We start from the raw sequence: 20,464 nt of genomic DNA on the forward strand, positions 1-20,464 counted from the left end.
AGTTATCCCCCATTAACAGTTAAACAGTAATAATCTCACAAGACCCTCATTTGATCTTCCACCCTTCTGCTGGAAAAATCTAAAAACAAGAGTTATCCCCCTTAACAGTTATAATACATATCACAAGACCACAGGGTCAGGCCGCTATGCTGAGATCTAAAAACAAGAGTCTTCCCCCCTTACAGTAATTATCTCACACGACCCAAGAGTCTGGGACCACTCTGGTTTATGTAATTTTTTCTAAGGGTTTCTGGTGGTTGATCTAAGATAGGTTCTTACTGGGCTTGATCATTATTACAAGTACATTTTGTATGAAACCTCTGGGACACTCTAGGTTATACTAATGCTAACTTTATCACAGTTGTAATGACATACTGATTTTACAGGGAATCTTACTTACTAAAGCTAGCTGCTGTTCAAAGTTATAAATTGCCTCCATTTTGGCCTTGGCTATGGTTTCCTCGGCCCCCAAGTATACTGTCCACTTAGTACCATAGTCAATGTAGGCATCCTTCAGGGGGCCTGGGTACTTGGAGTTGTTGGTATAATACATCTCGCACGACCCAAGGGTCAGGCCGCTCTGCTGGATCTAAAAACAAGTTACCTCCCCTTAACAGTAATACATCTCACACGACCCCAGAGTCAGACCGCTCTGCTGGATCTAAAAACAAGAGTTATCCCCCCTTAACAGTAATACATCTCACAAGACCCCAGGGTCAGGCCGCTCTGCTGGATCTAAAAACAAGAGTTATCCCCCCTTAACAGTAATACATCTCACAAGACCCCAGGGTCAGGCCGCTCTGCTGGATCTAAAAACAAGAGTTATCCCCCCTTAACAGTAATACATCTCACAAGACCCCAGGGTCAGGCCGCTCTGCTGGATCTAAAAACAAGAGTTACCTCCCCTTAACAGTAATACATCTCACAAGACCCCAGGGTCAGGCCGCTCTGCTGGATCTAAAAACAAGTTACCTCCCCTTAACAGTAATACATCTCACAAGACCCCAGGGTCAGGCCGCTCTGCTGGATCTAAAAACAAGAGTTATCTCCCCTTAACAGTAATACATCTCACAATACCCCAGAGTCAGGCCGCTCCGCTGGATCTAAAAACAAGACCAGTAATACTCCACATCACACGACCCCAGAGTCAAACCGCTCTGCTGGATCTAAAAAACAAGAGTTATCCCCCCTTAACAGTAATACATCTCACAAGACCCCAGGTCAGGCCGCTATGCTGGGATCTAAAACAAGAGTTATCCCCCCTTAACAGTAATACATCTCACAATACCCCAGGGTCAGGCCGCTCTGCTGGATCTAAAAACAGAGTTACCTCCCCTTAACAGTAATACATCTCACAAGACCCCAGGGTCAGGCCGCTCTGCTGGATCTAAAACACAAGTTACCTCCCCTTAACAGTAATACATCTCACAATACCTCAGGGTCAGGCCGCTCTGCTGGATCTAAAAACAAGAGTTACTTCCCCCTTAACAGTAATAACATCTCACAAGACCCCAGGGTCAGGCCGCTCCGCTGGATCTAAAAACAAGAGTTATCCCCCATTAACAGTAATACATCTCACAAGACTCCAGGGTCAGGCTGCTCTGCTGGATCTAAAAAACAAGAGTTATTCCCCCCCTTAACAGTAGTACATCTCACACGACCCCAGGGTCAGGCCATTTTGTTGGATCTTAAAACAAGAGTTATCCCCCCCTTAACAGAAGTACATCTCACACGATCCCAGGGTCAGGCCGCTCTGCTGAATCTAAAAATAAGAGTTATTCCCCCTTATCAGTAGTACATCTCACACGACCCCAGGATCAGACCACTGTGTTTGATCATAAGATAAGAGTTACCTCTCCTTAACAGTAATACATCTCCCTTGACCCCAGGGTCAGACCACTCTGTTTGATCATAAGATAAGAGTTACCTCTCCTTAACAGTAATACATCTCCCTTGACCCCAGGGTCAGACCACTCTGTTTGATCATAAGATAAGAGTTACCTCTCCTTAACAGTAATACATCTCCCTTGACCCCAGGGTCAGACCACTCTGTTTGATCATAAGATAAGAGTTACCTCTCCTTAACAGTAATACATCTCCCTTGACCCCAGGGTCAGACCACTCTGTTTGATCATAAGATAAGAGTTACCTCTCCTTAACAGTAATACATCTCCCTTGACCCCAGGGTCAGACCACTCTGTTTGATCTAAAATCAAGAGTTACCCCCCTTAATCTAATTCAATAGAATAAATCCTTATAAACACAATAAAGTGTTGTTTATAACATACATTGATGATGTTGACTGTGTTGTTTCTGTCGTCGTTTCCAACCCCCATGGCCAGGAATGGGTCGTGTAGTCCAGAACTGGCTATCTTCACCAGAGTGTCCATAAAGTCCCAGGTATTGTTATTCCAGGGCTGGGAGGTATTACTAAAGGTCCACGACCCAAATCTATTGATTACCTGGGGAAAACAATTCATCATTAAACCAAAATATACAGACAACATATACATATGTAGCTTACATTTTGTAATGATAATTTTTTACCTCGAGCCATCATTTAAAAAAATAAAGAATGACCAGTTCAATTACAATATAACTATACATCTTTCCCCTCTGATTCGACTCCTGATAGCTTACATCTGACCTCTGGGTGAATACAATATCTTTGTTGATTAAATTTTTTGCCTGTGGCATTTTATGCTAAAAACAAATTACAGATTAGATGTTGATCAGTCTGTAAATTGATAGATGACCTCTACCTTTGACCTATGACCTACTAACGTACAAGTTGAACATGAAATCAAAACCTTTATAACCTTCAACATTTATTATGATGATTTGGACTTAAACCTATGTAACTCATGTCCATATAATAATAGATTGGATATCCATTCCATGTATAATTCTGTCTTTAAAAATAGCCCATGGGACAAATAAAGGTCGTTATAGACAAGTGTCTAAGATACACAAGTTTTATAATATAGATACTCTATATAACAAGTCAGTTATACAGATTGGAGTAGTCTTGACATGTCTTACATATTTTATAACATGACATTAAGCACAAGTGTTGATCTATGACCTCTATGCCCCCATGACATTCTTAATGTATAAACAGTTGAATCATTCATTAAAGTTACCATGACTATGCTTGACACACTTTGCCTTGGTTGAATGTCTTACATATATAAAGTTGAATGCTGACCTTGACAACTTGCATATATAACATTGAATGTCCATTACATAGACAAAGTTAACCTATGACCTCTATGCTGACCTTGACAACTTACATATTGTCCATTACATAGACAAAGTTGAATGTCCTTGATTACATAGATAAAGGTTAACCTAACCTCTATGCTGGACAACTTACATATACATAACACAGGTTGAATGTCCATTACATAGACAAAGTTAACCTATGACCTCTATGCTGACCTTGACAACTTACATATATAACAGGTTGAATGTCCATTACATAGACAAAGTTAACCTTTGACCCCTATGTTGACCTTGATAACTTACATATATAACAGGTTGAATGTCCATTACATAGACAAAGTTAACCTATGACCTCTATGCTGACCTTGACAACTTACATATATAACAGGTTGAATGTCCATTACATAGACAAAGTTAACCTATGACCCCTATGTTGACCTTGACAACTTACATATATAACAGGTTGAATGTCCATTACATAGACAAAGTTAACCTTTGACCCCTATGTTGACCTTGATAACTTACATATATAACAGGTTGAATGTCCATTACATAGACAAAGTTTAACCTTTGACCCCTATGTTGACCTTTATAACTTACATCTATAACAGGTTGAATGTCCATTTACATAGACAAAGGCTAAGCTATGACCCCTATGGTTGACCTTAGATAACTTACTATACAGGTAGAATGTCTATGACATAGGACAAAATTTAAGCTATGTGACCCCCTATGTGGAACCTTGATAATTACATCTATAACATTAGTGTATCTATGACATAAGATTTAAGCTAAGTTTTCTATGACCTGCCAGTAGGAGTTAAATGTAACATGATGCTGTGATTTAAACATCTGTAAATAAAATAAATCATAACTATAACAAAATTATAAATTATAAAATATAACATATAACAAAGTTGAACATATGATCCCATCATAACTTTACACTCTACATATATGAATTCTCAACATGTTTAAAAATAACAAAGATTGATATGGTGTATCTGACCTTAATGAATTCACCTAACCTGTTTTATGACTCTCCCTGTTAATGTAATGATCTGTAATGAATTCCCTACCTGTTTTAGATCGTTAGTGATCTGTAATGAATTCCCTACCTATTTTAGATCGTTAGAGATCTGTAATGAACTCCCTCCCTACCTATTTTAGATTGTTAGTGATCTGTAATGAATTCCCTACCTATTTTGTAATGAATTACTCCCTACCTATATTAGATCGTTAGAGATCTGTAATGAATTCCCTACCTATTTTTATATCGTTAGTGATCTGTAATGAACTCCCTACCTATTTTAGATCGTTAGTGATCTGTAATGAATTCCCTACCTATTTTAGATCGTTAGTGATCTGTAATGAACTCCCTACCTATTTTAGATTGTTAGTGATCTGTAATGAACTCCCTACCTGTTTTAGATTGTTAGTGATCTGTAATGAATTCCCTACCTATTTTAGATTGTTAGTGATCTGTAATGAATTCCCTACCTATTTTAGATTGTTAGTGATCTGTAATGAACTCCCTACCTATTTTAGATCGTTAGTGATCTGTAATGAACTCCCTACCTATTTTAGATCGTTAGAGATCTGTAATGAATTCCCTACCTATTTTAGATCGCTAGTGATCTGTAATGAACTCCCTACCTATTTTAGATCGTTAGAGATCTGTAATGAATTCCCTACCTATTTTTAGATTGTTTAGTGATCAGTAATGAATTCCCTACCTATTTTAGATTGTTAGTGATCTGTAATGAACTCCCTACCTATTTTAGATCGTTAGTGATCTGTAATGAATTCCCTACCTATTTTAGATCGTTAGAGATCTGTAATGAACTCCCTACCTGTTTTAGATCTTTAGTGATCTGTAATGAACTCCCTACCTGTTTTAGATTGTTAGTGATCTGTAATGAACTCCCTACCTATTTTAGATTGTTAGAGATCTGTAATGAACTCCCTACCTATTTTAGATTGTTAGTGATCTGTAATGAATTCCCTACCTATTTTAGATTGTTAGTGATCTGTAATGAACTCCCTACCTATTTTAGATCGTTAGTGATCTGTAATGAATTCCCTACCTATTTTAGATTGTTAGTGATCTGTAATGAATTCCCTACCTATTTTAGATTGTTAGTGATCTGTAATGAATTCCCTACCTATTTTAGATTGTTAGTGATCTGTAATGAATTCCCTACCTATTTTAGATTGTTAGTGATCTGTAATGAATTCCTTACCTATTTTAGATTGTTAGTGATATGTAATGAATTCCCTACCTATTTTAGATTGTTAGTGATCTGTAATGAACTCCCTACCTATTTTAGATTGTTAGTGATCTGTAATGAATTCCCTACCTATTTTAGATTGTTAGTGATCTGTAATGAATTCCCTACCTATTTTAGATTGTTAGTGATCTGTAATGAATTCCCTACCTATTTTAGATCGTTAGTGATCTGTAATGAATTCCCTACCTATTTTAGATTGTTAGTGATCTGTAATGAACTCCCTACCTATTTTAGATTGTTAGTGATCTGTAATGAATTCCCTACCTATTTTAGATTGTTAGTGATCTGTAATGAATTCCCTACCTATTTTAGATTGTTAGTGATCTGTAATGAATTCCCTACCTATTTTAGATTGTTAGAGATCTGTAATGAATTCCCTACCTATTTTAGATTGTTAGTGATCTGTAATGAACTCCCTACCTATTTTAGATCGTTAGAGATCTGTAATGAATTCCCTACCTATTTTAGATTGTTAGTGATCTGTAATGAATTCCCTACCTATTTTAGATTGTTAGTGATCTGTAATGAATTCCCTACCTATTTTAGATTGTTAGTGATCTGTAATGAATTCCCTACCTATTTTAGATTGTTAGTGATCTGTAATGAATTCCCTACCTATTTTAGATTGTTAGTGAATCTGTAATGAACTCCCTACCTGTTTTAGATCGTTAGAGATCTGTAATGAATTCCCTACCTATTTTATATAGTTGGTGATCTGTAATGAATTCCCTACCTATTTTAGATTGTTAGTGATCTGTAATGAACTCCCTACCTATTTTAGATTGTTAGAGATCTGTAATGAACTCCCTACCTATTTTAGATGTTAGTGATCTGTAATGAATTCCCTACCTATTTTAGATTGTTAGTGATCTGTAATGAACTCCCTACCTATTTTAGATTGTTAGTGATCTGTAATGAATTCCCTACCTATTTTAGATTGTTAGTGATCTGTAATGAATTCCCTACCTGTTTTAGATTGTTAGTGATCTGTAATGAATTCCCTACCTATTTTAGATTGTTAGTGATCTGTAATGAACTCCCTACCTGTTTTAGATCGTTAGTGATCTGTAATGAATTCCCTACCTATTTTAGATTGTTAGTGATCTGTAATGAATTCCCTACCTATTTTAGATCGTTAGTGATCTGTAATGAATTCCCTACCTGTTTTAGATTGTTAGTGATCTGTAATGAATTCCCTACCTATTTTAGATTGTTAGTGATCTATAATGAATTCCCTACCTATTTTAGATTGTCAGTGATCCGTAATGAACTCCCTACCTGTTTTAGATTGTTAGTGATCTGTAATGAATTCCCTACCTATTTTAGATTGTTAGTGATCTGTAATGAATTCCCTACCTATTTTAGATTGTTAGTGATCCGTAATGAATTCCCTACCATTTTAGATTGTTAGAGATCTGTAATGAATTCCCTACCTGTTTTAGATTGTTAGAGATTCTGTAATGAATTCCCTACCTATTTTAGAGTCAGTGTTAGAGATCTGTAATGAATTCCCTACCTATTTTAGATCGTTAGTGATTCTGTAATGAATTCCCTACCTATTTTAGATCGTTAGTGATCTGTAATGAACTCCCTACCTATTTTAGATCGTTAGAGATCTGTAATGAATTCTCTACCTATTTTAGATTGTTAGTGATCTGTAATGAATTCCCTACCTATTTTAGATTGTTAGTGATCTGTAATGAATTCCCTACCTATTTTAGATTGTTAGTGATCTGTAATGAACTCCCTACCTATTTTAGATCGTTAGTGATCTGTAATGAACTCCCTACCTATTTTAGATTGTTAGAGATCTGTAATGAACTCCCTACCTGTTTTAGATTGTTAGAGATCTGTAATGAACTCCCTACCTGTTTTAGATTGTTAGTGATCTGTAATGAATTCCCTACCTATTTTAGATTGTTAGTGATCTGTAATGAATTCCCTACCTATTTTAGATTGTTAGTGATCTGTAATGAACTCCCTACCTGTTTTAGATTGTTAGAGATCTGTAATGAATTCCCTACCTATTTTAGATTGTTAGTGATCTGTAATGAATTCCCTACCTATTTTAGATTGTTAGTGATCTGTAATGAATTCCCTACCTATTTTAGATTAGTTAGTGATCTGTAATGAATTCCCTACCTATTTTAGATGTTTAGTGATCTGTAATGAATTCCCTACCTGTTTTAGATTGTTAGTGATCTGTAATGAATTCCCTACCTATTTTAGATTGTTAGTGATCTGTAATGAATTCCCTACCTATTTTAGATCGTTAGTGATCTGTAATGAACTCCCTACCTATTTTAGATCGTTAGAGATCTGTAATGAATTCCCTACCTGTTTTAGATTGTTAGTGATCTGTAATGAATTCCCTACCTATTTTATATAGTTAGTGATCTGTAATGAATTCCCTACCTACTTAAGATCGTTAGTGATCTGTAATGAATTCCCTACCTGTTTTAGATTGTTAGTGATCTGTAATGAATTCCCTACCTATTTTAGATTGTTAGTGATCTGTAATGAATTCCCTACCTATTTTAGATTGTTAGTGATCTGTAATGAATTCCCTACCTATTTTAGATTGTTAGTGATCTGTAATGAACTCCCTACCTATTTTAGATTGTTAGTGATCTGTAATGAATTCCCTACCTATTTTAGATTGTTAGTGATCTGTAATGAATTCCCTACCTATTTTAGATGTTAGTGATCTGTAATGAATTCCCTACCTATTTTAGATTGTTAGTGATCTGTAATGAATTCCCTACCTATGTTTTAGATGTTAGTGATCTGTAATGAACTCCCTACCTATTTTAGATTGTTAGTGATCTGTAATGAATTCCCTACCTATTTTAGATCGTTAGTGATCTGTAATGAATTCCCTACCTATTTTAGATTGTTAGTGATCTGTAATGAATTCCCTACCTGTTTTAGATTGTTAGTGATCTGTAATGAATTCCCTACCTGTTTTAGATTGTTAGTGATCTGTAATGAATTCCCTACCTATTTTAGATTGTTAGAGATCTGTAATGAATTCCCTACCTATTTAGATCGTTAGAGATCTGTAATGAATTCCCTACCTATTTTAGATCGTTAGAGATCTGTAATGAATTCCCTACCTATTTTAGATTGTTAGTGATCTGTAATGAATTCCCTACCTATTTTAGATTGTTAGTGATCTGTAATGAATTCCCTACCTATTTTAGATTGTTAGTGATCTGTAATGAACTCCCTACCTTTTTAGATTGTTAGTGATCTGTAATGAATTCCCTACCTATTTTTATATTAGTTAGTGATCTGTAATGAATTCCCTACCTATTTTAGATTGTTAGAGATCTGTAATGAATTTCCTACCTGTTTTAGATTGTCAGTGATCCGTAATGAACTCCCTACCTGTTTTAGATTGTTAGAGATCTGTAATGAATTCCCTACCTGTTTTAGATTGTTAGTGATCTGTAATGAATTCCCTACCTATTTTAGATTGTTAGTGATCTGTAATGAATTCCCTACCTGTTTTAGATTGTTAGTGATCTGTAATGAATTCCCTACCTATTTTAGATTGTTAGTGATCTGTAATGAACTCCCTACCTATTTTAGATTGTTAGTGATCTGTAATGAATTCCTTACCTGTTTTAGATTGTTAGTGATCTGTAATAAATTCCCTACCTATTTTAGATCGTTAGTGATCTGTAATAAATTCCCTACCTATTTTAGATTTTTTAGATAGATTGTTAGTGATCTGTAATGAATTCCCTACCTATTTTAGATTGTTAGTGATCTGTAATGAATTCCCTACCTGTTTTAGATTGTTAGTGATCTGTAATGAATTCCCCTACCTGTTTTAGATTGTTAGGATCTGTAATGAATTCCCTACCTATTTTAGATGTTGTTAGTCTTATTGAGTTACCACACTGTAATGAACTCACAGGGCTCGACTGATGTGTCCCTACCTTTTTAGATTGTTAGTGATCTGTAATGAATTCACTACCTATTTTTAATCGTTAGTGATCTGTAATGAATTCCCTACCTATTTTAGATTGTTACTGAGAGTTCACTGTTCACTACCTGTGTACCTGTACTCTCACTCACTGTCCTATCTCACTGTTCACACCTGTTCACACCTGTGTACCTGTACTCATCACTGTATTACCTGCTCATAACTCACTGTTCAGCACCTACCTTGTACTGTACTCACCTCACTGTTACACATCACCTGTGTACCTGTACTCATCTCACTGTTCACACCTGTGTACCTGTACTTCAACTCACTCACTGTTCACACCTGTGTACTCACCTCACTGTTCACACCTGTGTACCTGTACTTCACTGTGTACCTGTACTCACCACACCTGTGTACCTGTACTCACCTCACAGTTCACGGAACCTGTGTACCTGTACTCACACTCACCCATTACACCTGTGTACCTGTACTCAACTCACTGTTCACACCTGTGTACCTAGTACTCACCGTTCACACTGTTCCCACCTGTGTACCTGTACTCACCTGTGTTACCTGTGTACTCACCTCACTGTTCACACCTGTGTACCTGTACTCCACCACACCATTACCACCTGTGTACCTGTACTCACCTCACTGTTCACAACCTGTGTACCTGTACTCACCACCCTACCACATGTTACCACCTGTGTACCTGTACTCACCTCACTGTTCACACCTGTGTACCTGTACTCACCTCACTATTCACACCTGTGTACCTGTACTCACCTCACTGTTCACACCTGTGTACCTGTACTCACCTCACTGTTCACACCTGTGTACCTGTACTCACCTCACTATTCACACCTGTGTACCTGTACTCACCTCACTGTTCACACCTGTGTACCTGTACTCACCTCACTGTTCACACCTGTGTACCTGTACTCACCTCACTGTTCACACCTGTGTACCTGTACTCACCTCACTATTCACACCTGTGTACCTGTACTCACCTCATGTTCACACCTGTGTACCTGTACTCACCACACCATTACCACCTGTGTACCTGTACTCACCTCACTGTTCACACCTGTGTACCTGTACTCACTCACTGTTCACACCTGTGTACCTGTACTCACCTCATTTCACACCTGTGTACCTGTACTCACCTCACTGTTCACACCTGTGTACCTGTACTCACCTCACTGTTCACACCTGTGTACCTGTACTCACCTCACTGTTCACACCTGTGTACCTGTACTCATCTCACTGTTCACACCTGTGTACCTGTACTCACCTCACTGTTCACACCTGTGTACCTGTACTCACCTCACTGTTCACACCTGTGTACCTGTACTCACCTCACTGTTCACACCTGTGTACCTGTACTCACCTCACTGTTCACACCTGTGTACCTGTACTCACCTCACTGTTCACACCTGTGTACCTGTACTCACCTCACTGTACACACTGTACCTGTGTACCTGTACTCACCTCACTGTTCACACCTGTGTACCTGTACTCACCTCACTGTTCACACCTGTGTACCTGTACTCACCTCACTGTTCACACCTGTGTACCTGTACTCACCTCACTGTTCACACCTGTGTACCTGTACTCACCTCACTGTTCACACCTGTGTACCTGTACTCACCTCACTGTTCACACCTGTGTACCTGTACTCACCTCACTGTTCACACCTGTGTACCTGTACTCACCTCACTGTTCACACCTGTGTACCTGTACTCACCTCACTGTTCACACCTGTGTACCTGTACTCACCTCACTGTTCACACCTGTGTACCTGTACTCACCTCACTGTTCACACCTGTGTACCTGTACTCACCTCACTGTTCACACCTGTGTACCTGTACTCACCTCACCATTCACACCTGTGTACCTGTACTCACCTCACTGTTCACACCTGTGTACCTGTACTCACCTCACCATTCACACCTGTGTACCTGTACTCACCTCACTGTTCACACCTGTGTACCTGTACTCACCTCACTGTTCACACCTGTGTACCTGTACTCACCCCACCACTCACTTTCACACCTGTGTACCTGTACTCACCACACACATTACCACCTGTGTACCTGTACTCACCTCACTGTTCACACCTGTGTACCTGTACTCACCACACCATTACACACCTGTGTACCTGTACTCACCTCACTGTTCACACCTGTGTACCTGTACTCACCACACCATTACCACCTGTGTACCTGTACTCACCTCACTGTTCACACCTGTGTACCTGTACTGTACTCACCTCACTGTTCACACCTGTGTACCTGTACTCACCTCACTATTCACACCTGTACTCACCTCACTGTTCACACCTTGTACCTGTACCACTCACTGTTCACACTGTGTACCTGTACTCACCTCAATTCACACCTGTGTACCTATACTCACCTCACTGTTCACACCTGTGTACCTGTACTCACCTCACTATTCCACTGTGTACCTGTACTCACCTCACTGTTACACTGTGTACCTGTACTCACCTCACTGTTCACACCTGTGTACCTGTACTCACCTCACTGTTCACACCTGTGTACCTGTACTCACCTCACTATTCACACCTGTGTACCTGTACTCACCTCACTGTTCACACCTGTGTACCTGTACTCACCTCACTGTTACCACCTGTGTACCTGTACTCACCTCACTGTTCACACCTGTGTACCTGTACTCACCACACCACTACCACCTGTGTACCACTCACCTCACTGTTCACACCTGTGTACCTGTACTCACCACACCATTACCACCTGTGACATGTACTCACCTCACTGTTCACACCTGTGTACCTGTACTCACCTCACCATTACACCTGTGACCTGTACTCACCTCACTGTTCACACCTGTGTACCTGTACTCACCTCACTGTTCACACCTGTGTACCTGTACTCACCTCACTGTTCCCTCTTGTGTACCTGTACTCACCTCACTGTTTACACATGTGTACCTGTACTCACCTCACTATTCACACCTGTGTACCTGTACTCACCTCACTATTCACACCTGTGTACCTGTACTCACCTCCTCACACCTGTGTGTACCACACCTGTGTACCTGTACTCACCTCAATATTCACACCTGTGTACCTGTACTCACCTCACTGTTCACACCTGTGTACCTGTACTCACCTCACTGTTCCCCCTTGTGTACCTGTACTCACCTCACTGTTTACACATGTGTACCTGTACTCACCTCACTATTCACACCTGTGAACCTGTACTCACCTCAATGTTCACACCTGTGTACCTGTACTCACCACACCATTACCACCTGTGTACTGTACTCACCTCACTGTTCCCCCTTGTGTACCTATACTCACCTCAATGTTCACACCTGTGTACCTGTATTCACACCTGTGAACCTGTACTCACCTCACAGTTCACACCTGTGTACCTGTACTCACCTCACTGTTCACACCTGTGTACCTGTACTAACCTCACTGTTCACACATGTGTACCTGTACTCATCTCACCATTACCATTGTGTACCTGTACTCATCCCAATGTTCCCACCTGTGTACCTGTACTCACCACACCATTTACACCTGTGTACCTGTACTCACCTCAATGTTCCCACCTGTGTACCTGTACTCACCTCACTGTTCACACCTGTGTAGCGATTCTGGTACTGCCATATCACCACTATAGCCAGTATAGCGATGAGACAAACAGAGAATACCAGGAAACAGATAAACTGTTGGTTTCTCCTCTTCCATTCTCCAGGGCTCTTCTTCATCGAGTCTTAAGGTGTAAAAGGGTGGAAACAGTCATAAGTGATTATTTTTTTAAAATGAAAATTATTTTTGGATTAGAAGATTTAAAGTATTTAAAAGTGCCATTCACACCCTAACCTTGTATGAGGTTATGGGGTTCCCCAGAAAGGATACTATGATGATCTCAGGGATGGTGTGTGATTCATCAGCTTATAGACATGGATGTCAGAAAATCAATATCAATCTGTTGCTTAGTGATTCAGTTGCTTAGTGATTCAGTGGCTTAGTGATTCAGTTGCTTAGTGATTCCATTGTTTAGTGATTCAGTGGCTTAGTGATTCTGTTGCTTTTAAGTGGTTCCAGTTGCTTGTAGTGATTCAGTTGCCTCAAGAGATCAGATTGCTCAATGCTCTGTATGTGTTGTGGTTTTGGTTATTGTTTTTGTATATGTAACAATGAATCTACTAACAGAGTTGCAGGATATTATATATTAAGGGAATCTGGAGAACCAGGTGAAAATACTGTGGCTTGTTTGTGTTATTTACCAGTCATAAGGCATTGACAATTGTATCACCTTTAAATCCCAAACTGTAAATAAATTGTCTTCTAAAGGAAAAAAAAAAACTATACATGTATGAGCTAAACCTGTCTATAAAGAACACCACCAGGACATACTGGAAACTTTCTTTCATGTGCAATTTATTTTCGTGAATTTCGCGATCAAGGTAAATTCATGAATGTTTAGCTTCGCCAAATAATATCTTAGACCATTCTTGCACAATTATATTCAAAGATGTCTCAGTTCAATTTTAGATCCGCAAAACTAAATCTCCGTTTTGTAACGGAATTCGCAAAATTTAGCCCCCAAAAGAAATTGGTTTACAATAGCAAAATGTCATTTATAGGCAGGTGTCCTTATATAGAAGTCAATTTAAAACTGCACCAAATTAGGTTGAAGAGTCTGTCCTTTATATACAGGTGTCCTTAGCAGAATTGACTGTCGTATATTTTCTATCCCTCGACCTGTGACAGTCTTATTTATAACTTAAATGACAACAAAATGTGAGATAGAAAAGGTACATGCAATTAATACAATTTTGCTAAGTTTACTCAAAAGGATGTAAATGTTTTATGTCAACCTGGTAACAAACCTTTCATCTTGTCTATCGATGGATTTGTACTATAATAGAATGAGACATACTTCTCTCTCATTTCAACTATTCTTGCATCCAAGCATTTAAACAAATTATGAATTTCATCCCAAACAAAATTATTATAAAATGTATACAATTTAAAAAGTTATCCTATCTTGGCAATTCAAATTGTTTTGAAACACATGTGTATCATTAGGGTCACTATCTCATAAGACAAATTAAAAAAACTAAGTTATAATAACCAGCACATATAGATTGCCCTCCTAATTACACTCCCAGTGGAGACAGCCCGACACGTTTCATCAGATGTACTGGCCACTACAGTGTATTATACACCGTACCAGTCTTACCATTACAAGATTCCGAATCCGACCCCGACAAACTCCCGTCCAAGGCGTGATATTTGTATCCCTCGGCGACCATCCTATTCCGAGCTTTTTCTAAGTTTGGAATTTCTTTTTCAACTCCATTCTTGCCTGGTATTAAGTTAACATTTTCCTTGGTTGTTTCACTCATATCAGAGCAGTTTGATGTGTTTTTATCGTCAACCCTCCTGGTCACACACTTTATGGCTATTCCATTGGCTATTCCATTCCAGGCATATCACTGTTGAAAAGTATCAATAAATTCACTGTTTCTGTCGAAGAACTTTAAACTTCAGAAGATACAGAGATGTCCCTGAGCACTCAAACAGCTGTTACTGTGGCGATAACACAGGAATACTAATTTACCTAGTATATATATATGTATTACCGTGTATTCTATTGACTACAGGTGGTTCTGGTCCAATACATATATGTACAGGTGTGAAAAAGTGTCAATTTTTATATTCATATACAGGTACATAACCATCAGGATAGGTATGTACATAGGATACAGTTACAATGAGTTCAAGGTATGGAGGGTGATGGGGGTGGGCGACTGGGGGGATAGGGTGGTTGGAGGTCAGATGGAAAGGGGAAGGGCAAATGAGGAGAGGGATCTTAGGAGGGAAGGCGGCTGGGTGAGGAGGGAGATGGGGAGAGGGGGCTGAAGAAGGGCTTGGGTAAGAGGGGGCTGGGAGAAAAGTTGATAAAGATTATTTTCAGAATATAGCTTTATAAAATAAGATGAATATTTTGTATGTACAATTTTTTTAATAAGACAGATACATATAACATCAATGTCTTTTCATTACGGGGATGTAACAAAATTTTATAAAATGCAGCATTCTGCAGTCACAAGCAACAGAACTTTAATCATTGGATGATTACCACAACAAATAAATGATACAATATTTGTCCTCACTGTCTTTATGCTTGTAACTAATTAAGACTTCCCCCACATCAGTCGGACAGTAACAGGTGTTAGATAAGTACCTGTATACATATACTAACGAGAGTCTAATGATATATACCTGTGAATGGCTGTGTAAGGCTAGGTGGATGATAGTAAAACTTTGTGAAGACAAATCAATAAGAATGTCCCGGATCATCACCCCAAGTATGTCCAAAGTTGTAACAGATGCATGAACTGTTAAGCATCAAGAGCCTTTTCATATTGATGAGGTTGAGATACAGTATTCTTGTTCACAAAGAGGAAGTCACCATTTTATACAATAAAAATTACAGTTTGACACCATTCATACATGAAAATGGGGACATGAATTTGAATTCATGTTTGATATCAGTGAATTGGAAGCGACATTAACTCATTTGACATCCCTCTTAACCCTGTAGGGTACATAATCTATATAATGGAATGGAAAATTTACACTTTTTCAATATTATCGTTTATTTATTGCGTGTCCAGCTGGGCCAAATATAGTAACACCAATATGGTCTTCTAAAGTTAGCTATTAGAAAAATTACTTATAAAGGTTCTTGATTGATGATATGGTAATTTACAGTTTTAATGTACACTAATATTGATTTTATACAGTAAATTACACAAGTCATTACATGGATATACCACATAACTGGTATATAAACCTCTATATATACATTGTAGAGTAATATATCAGATCTGTAAGTTCATCGTCATGGTAATACATGTACCGTATTCGGCCCGATAAGTGCCCCCATCACTATAAGTGCCCCTCCCCAGGATTCAATTTCACTTAATACTTCCAATTAAATGCAGACAGAAAATAATAAAACTATGTTGGCTGTCTTTCTGATGAAATCTATTTTGCAAATTTATTTATGGGTTTACTTTGTAGAATAATTTTATGAAACGCTAGTCCAGATTTGTTATAAGTTGTTCCTATGACATTCCGTTTAGAACAGTTATACTGACTGTAATGAAATAATAAAGGTCATATGTTCATCAGTTGTTGTAGATTCCAATTGGAAGTGATCTTATTATGTTGGTACAAGACATGGTAAAACTCAATTGTGTAAACCAGTAGAAAAAACTTATCATTGATTACACACTGTACCTGTCTGGTCAAATCTGCATGGTGTAAACAGCTAGATATAGTCTGTGTCTAGCTATAATGCAGCCTTCCACACATCATAATTAGTCAATTAATGTAAATGACATGACATTTGGACTGACTATTGCAAAAATTACTAAATCATAATTGTACAGCTATTACAGTTTCTTTGTGAGGGAAGGAAATGTGGGATGTAGAGTGGGTCAAATGTCAGGGAGGTCAAAGGGGGGAAGGGAAGATAAATGGGGTGTTGTAATGGTATTCAGGGGATGGGGAGATTGTAGGGACCAATGAGAGATAACTAGGGTGTGAATGTGATATTCAGGGGAAGAGGGTGTTATAGTGGCCAAGGGGAGATAACTAGGGTGAGGATGTAATATTCAGGGGAAGAGGAGGTTATACACTGTAGGGTGTAAGGGGAGATAACTATGGTGTGGCTATGGTATTCAGTGGAAGGGGAGGTTATAGGAGGCAAGATGAGATAACTAGGGTGTGGTTGTGGTATTCAGGGGAAGAGGGTGTTTTAGGGGCCAAGGGGAGATAACTAGGGTGTGGTTATTGTATTCAGGGGAGGAGATGTTATAGGAGACAAGAGGAGATAACTAGGGTGAGGATGTAATATTCAGGGGAAGAGGGTGTTATAGGGGCCAAGGGGAGATAACTAGGGTGTGGAGGTGATATTCAGGGGAAGAGGGTGTTATAGAGGCCGAGGGGAGAAAACTAGGGTGTGGTTACGGTATTCAGAGGAAGAGGGTGTTATAGGGGCCAAGGGGAGATAACTAGGGTGTGGATGTGATATTCAGGGGAAGAGGGTGTTATAGGGGCCAAGGGGAGATTACTAGGGTGTGGTTACTGTATTCAGGGGAAGAGGGTGTTATAGGGGCCAAGGGGAGATAACTAGGGTGCAGATGTGATATTCAGGGGAAGAGGGTGTTATAGGGGCCAAGGGGAGATAACTAGGGTGTGGTTACGGTATTCAGGGGAAGAGGGTGTTATAGGGGCCAAGGGGAGATAACTAGGGTGTGGTTACGGTATTCAGGGGAGAGGGTGTTATAGGGGCCAAGGGGAGGTAACTAGGGTGTGGTTACGGTATTCAGGGGAGGAGATGTTATAGGAGACAAGAGGAGATAACTAGGGTGAGGATGTAATATTCAGGGGAAGAGGGTGTTATAGGGGCCAAGGGGAGATAACTAGGGTGTGGTTACGGTATTCAGGGGAGGAGATGTTATAGGAGACAAGAGGAGATAACTAGGGTGAGGATGTAATATTCAGGGGAAGAGGGTGTTATAGGGGCCAAGGGGAGATAACTAGGGTGTGGTTACGGTATTCAGGGGAGGAGATGTTATAGGAGACAAGAGGAGATAACTAGGGTGAGGATGTAATATTCAGGGGAAGAGGGTGTTATAGGGGCCAAGGGGAGATAACTAGGGTGTGGTTACGGTATTCAGGGGAGGAGATGTTATAGAAGACAAGAGGAGATAACTAGGGTGAGGATGTAATATTCAGGGGAAGAGGGTGTTATAGGGGCCAAGGGGAGATAACTAGGGTGTGGATGTGATATTCAGGGGAAGAGGGTGTTATAGGGGCCAAGGGGAGATAACTAGGGTGTGGATGTGATATTCAGGGGAAGAGGGTGTTATAGGGGCCAAGGGGAGATAACTAGGGTGTGGATGTGATATTCAGGGGAAGAGGGTGTTATAGGGGCCAAGGGGAGATAACTAGGGTGTGGTTGTGGTATTCAGGGGAAGAGGGTGTTATAGGGGCCAAGGGGAGATAACTAGGGTGTGGTTACGGTATTCAGGGGAGGAGATGTTATAGGAGACAAGAGGAGATAACTAGGGTGAGGATGTAATATTCAGGGGAAGAGGGTGTTATAGGGGCCAAGGGGAGATAACTAGGGTGTGGTTACGGTATTCAGGGGAGGAGATGTTATAGGAGACAAGAGGAGATAACTAGGGTGAGGATGTAATATTCAGGAGAAGAGGGTGTTATAGGGGCCAAGGGGAGATAACTAGGGTGTGGTTATGGTATTCAGGGGAGGAGGGTGTTTTAGGGGCCAAGGGGAGATAACTAGGGTGTGTTTATGGTATTCAGGAGAGGAGATGTTATAGGAGACAAGAGGAGATAACTAGGGTGAGGATGTAATATTCAGGGGAAGAGGGTGTTATAGGGGCCAAGGGGAGATAACTAGGGTGTGGTTGTGTTATTCAGGGGAAGAGGGTGTTATAAGGGCCAAGGGGAGGTAACTAGGGTGTGGTTATGGTATTCAGGGGAGGAGATGTTATAGGAGACAAGAGGAGATAACTAGGGTGAGGATGTAATATTCAGGGGAAGAGGGTGTTATAGGGGCCAAGGGGAGATAACTAGGGTGTGGTTGTGGTATTCAGGGGAAGAGGGTGTTATAGGGGCCAAGGGGAGGTAACTAGGGTGTGGTTATGGCATTCAGGGGGAGGGGATGTTAAAGTGGCCAGCCAAGGGGAGATACAAGAAACTAAGGTGTGGTTATGGTATTTAGGGGAGGGGGATTTTCAGATGGTGGAGAAAAAATGGTTATGGGGGGCAAAGGGAGATAAATGGATGTGATTGAGATGTTAACATTGTTTTGATAATGTGAAAGTTTCCTGGTCAGTGAGGAGGAGAATCCATTTGCCTGAGGGATTATAAAGGAGGGGGATGTTTTATAAAAAGTGACAAGAAGAAAAATTGTCATGGAGATAAAAAGGAGGGAAAGAATACTTCAATATCAAATTAGAAATCTCATAACGGAAATACCCCCCAAAAAATGAAACATGTATATGTACCTATGTATACATTAGAGAAATATTTGATGAACATATACTGACCAGCCTGCTGACATTGATTTACTTATTATTTATTACTATAATAAGATATCAAGAAGATATATCAGATTACACCGATGTGTTAATGGTAAACATATAATTACATGTATAAACGGTCAATCATTAGATTTATATAGTAATGGACATAATACTACACATATGTTACAATATGGTGAAAGTTTAAGTTCCTATAAGGAAGATGCTGTTCCAAAGAAGTACATTTTGAAGAGAGGAATAAAGTTACAAGAACAATCAGAACTTTTTTAACTTCCAAAACCTGAATGATTAACATCGCCTAAGGATAAAATACCAAATAAAGACCAAAGTGACACGTAAGTATATAAACTTACCCAGTGTCGGCCATGACAGTTGCACAGACAGGGTATAATTGTATACAGTAGTTGTGCCTGTTTACCCTTTCAGTGTAGAATACACCTCTGCTTTTGGAGGCCAGCCATGCAGAACATCATACCCCAACTTAACGTTTAGCCAACTTTTCCCCACAAAAAAATGTGAGTTAATAAATATTTAGTAAATGATCCTATATCAAGTTATTGCCTAAAACTGTTTTAAATAGACTGTTCAGTAATGGAAAGATTCATATTAATCTGAAATTATCATTAGAGCATGTATTGTAGGCTGATTTCTGATGTCTTTTAAAGTTCTGCAAGCTGACAATGCTTCCATCAGAATATTCAGCAGGCAGTCCATGGTTCATTTAATCTACCCTTTTAAAGTAGACTGATAAGATGTGTATTTAAGAACATGATTAGAGTATTCTGTATTTGTTTGTCAGTTAACTTACATCAGAAAAAAACGTAACTAATAATTACAGAGATATATTGTATATACATTTGTATAT

At 39.2% G+C, this 20,464-nt stretch overlaps 1 protein-coding gene across 1 annotated transcript in view; it reads right to left on the minus strand.

Moving 5' to 3' along the window:
* Positions 1 to 20,093, minus strand: part of LOC138305591 (uncharacterized) — a 36,516-nt gene extending 16,423 nt beyond the window's left edge. Inside the window, exons 1-6 of the mRNA XM_069245894.1 lie at positions 19,953 to 20,093; positions 14,697 to 14,952; positions 13,075 to 13,220; positions 3,826 to 3,849; positions 2,289 to 2,462; positions 401 to 589 (exon numbers count right to left, since the gene is read on the minus strand). Coding sequence (XP_069101995.1) covers positions 401 to 589; positions 2,289 to 2,462; positions 3,826 to 3,849; positions 13,075 to 13,220; positions 14,697 to 14,862 — 699 coding nt within the window. The 5' untranslated portion in view covers positions 14,863 to 14,952; positions 19,953 to 20,093. The remainder of the gene's footprint in view (positions 1 to 400; positions 590 to 2,288; positions 2,463 to 3,825; positions 3,850 to 13,074; positions 13,221 to 14,696; positions 14,953 to 19,952) is intronic.
* Positions 20,094 to 20,464: the final 371 nt, after the last annotated feature.

Source organism: Argopecten irradians, chromosome 13 (assembly GCF_041381155.1).
Source record: "Argopecten irradians isolate NY chromosome 13, Ai_NY, whole genome shotgun sequence".
NCBI classification, from domain to species: Eukaryota; Metazoa; Mollusca; class Bivalvia; order Pectinida; family Pectinidae; genus Argopecten; species Argopecten irradians.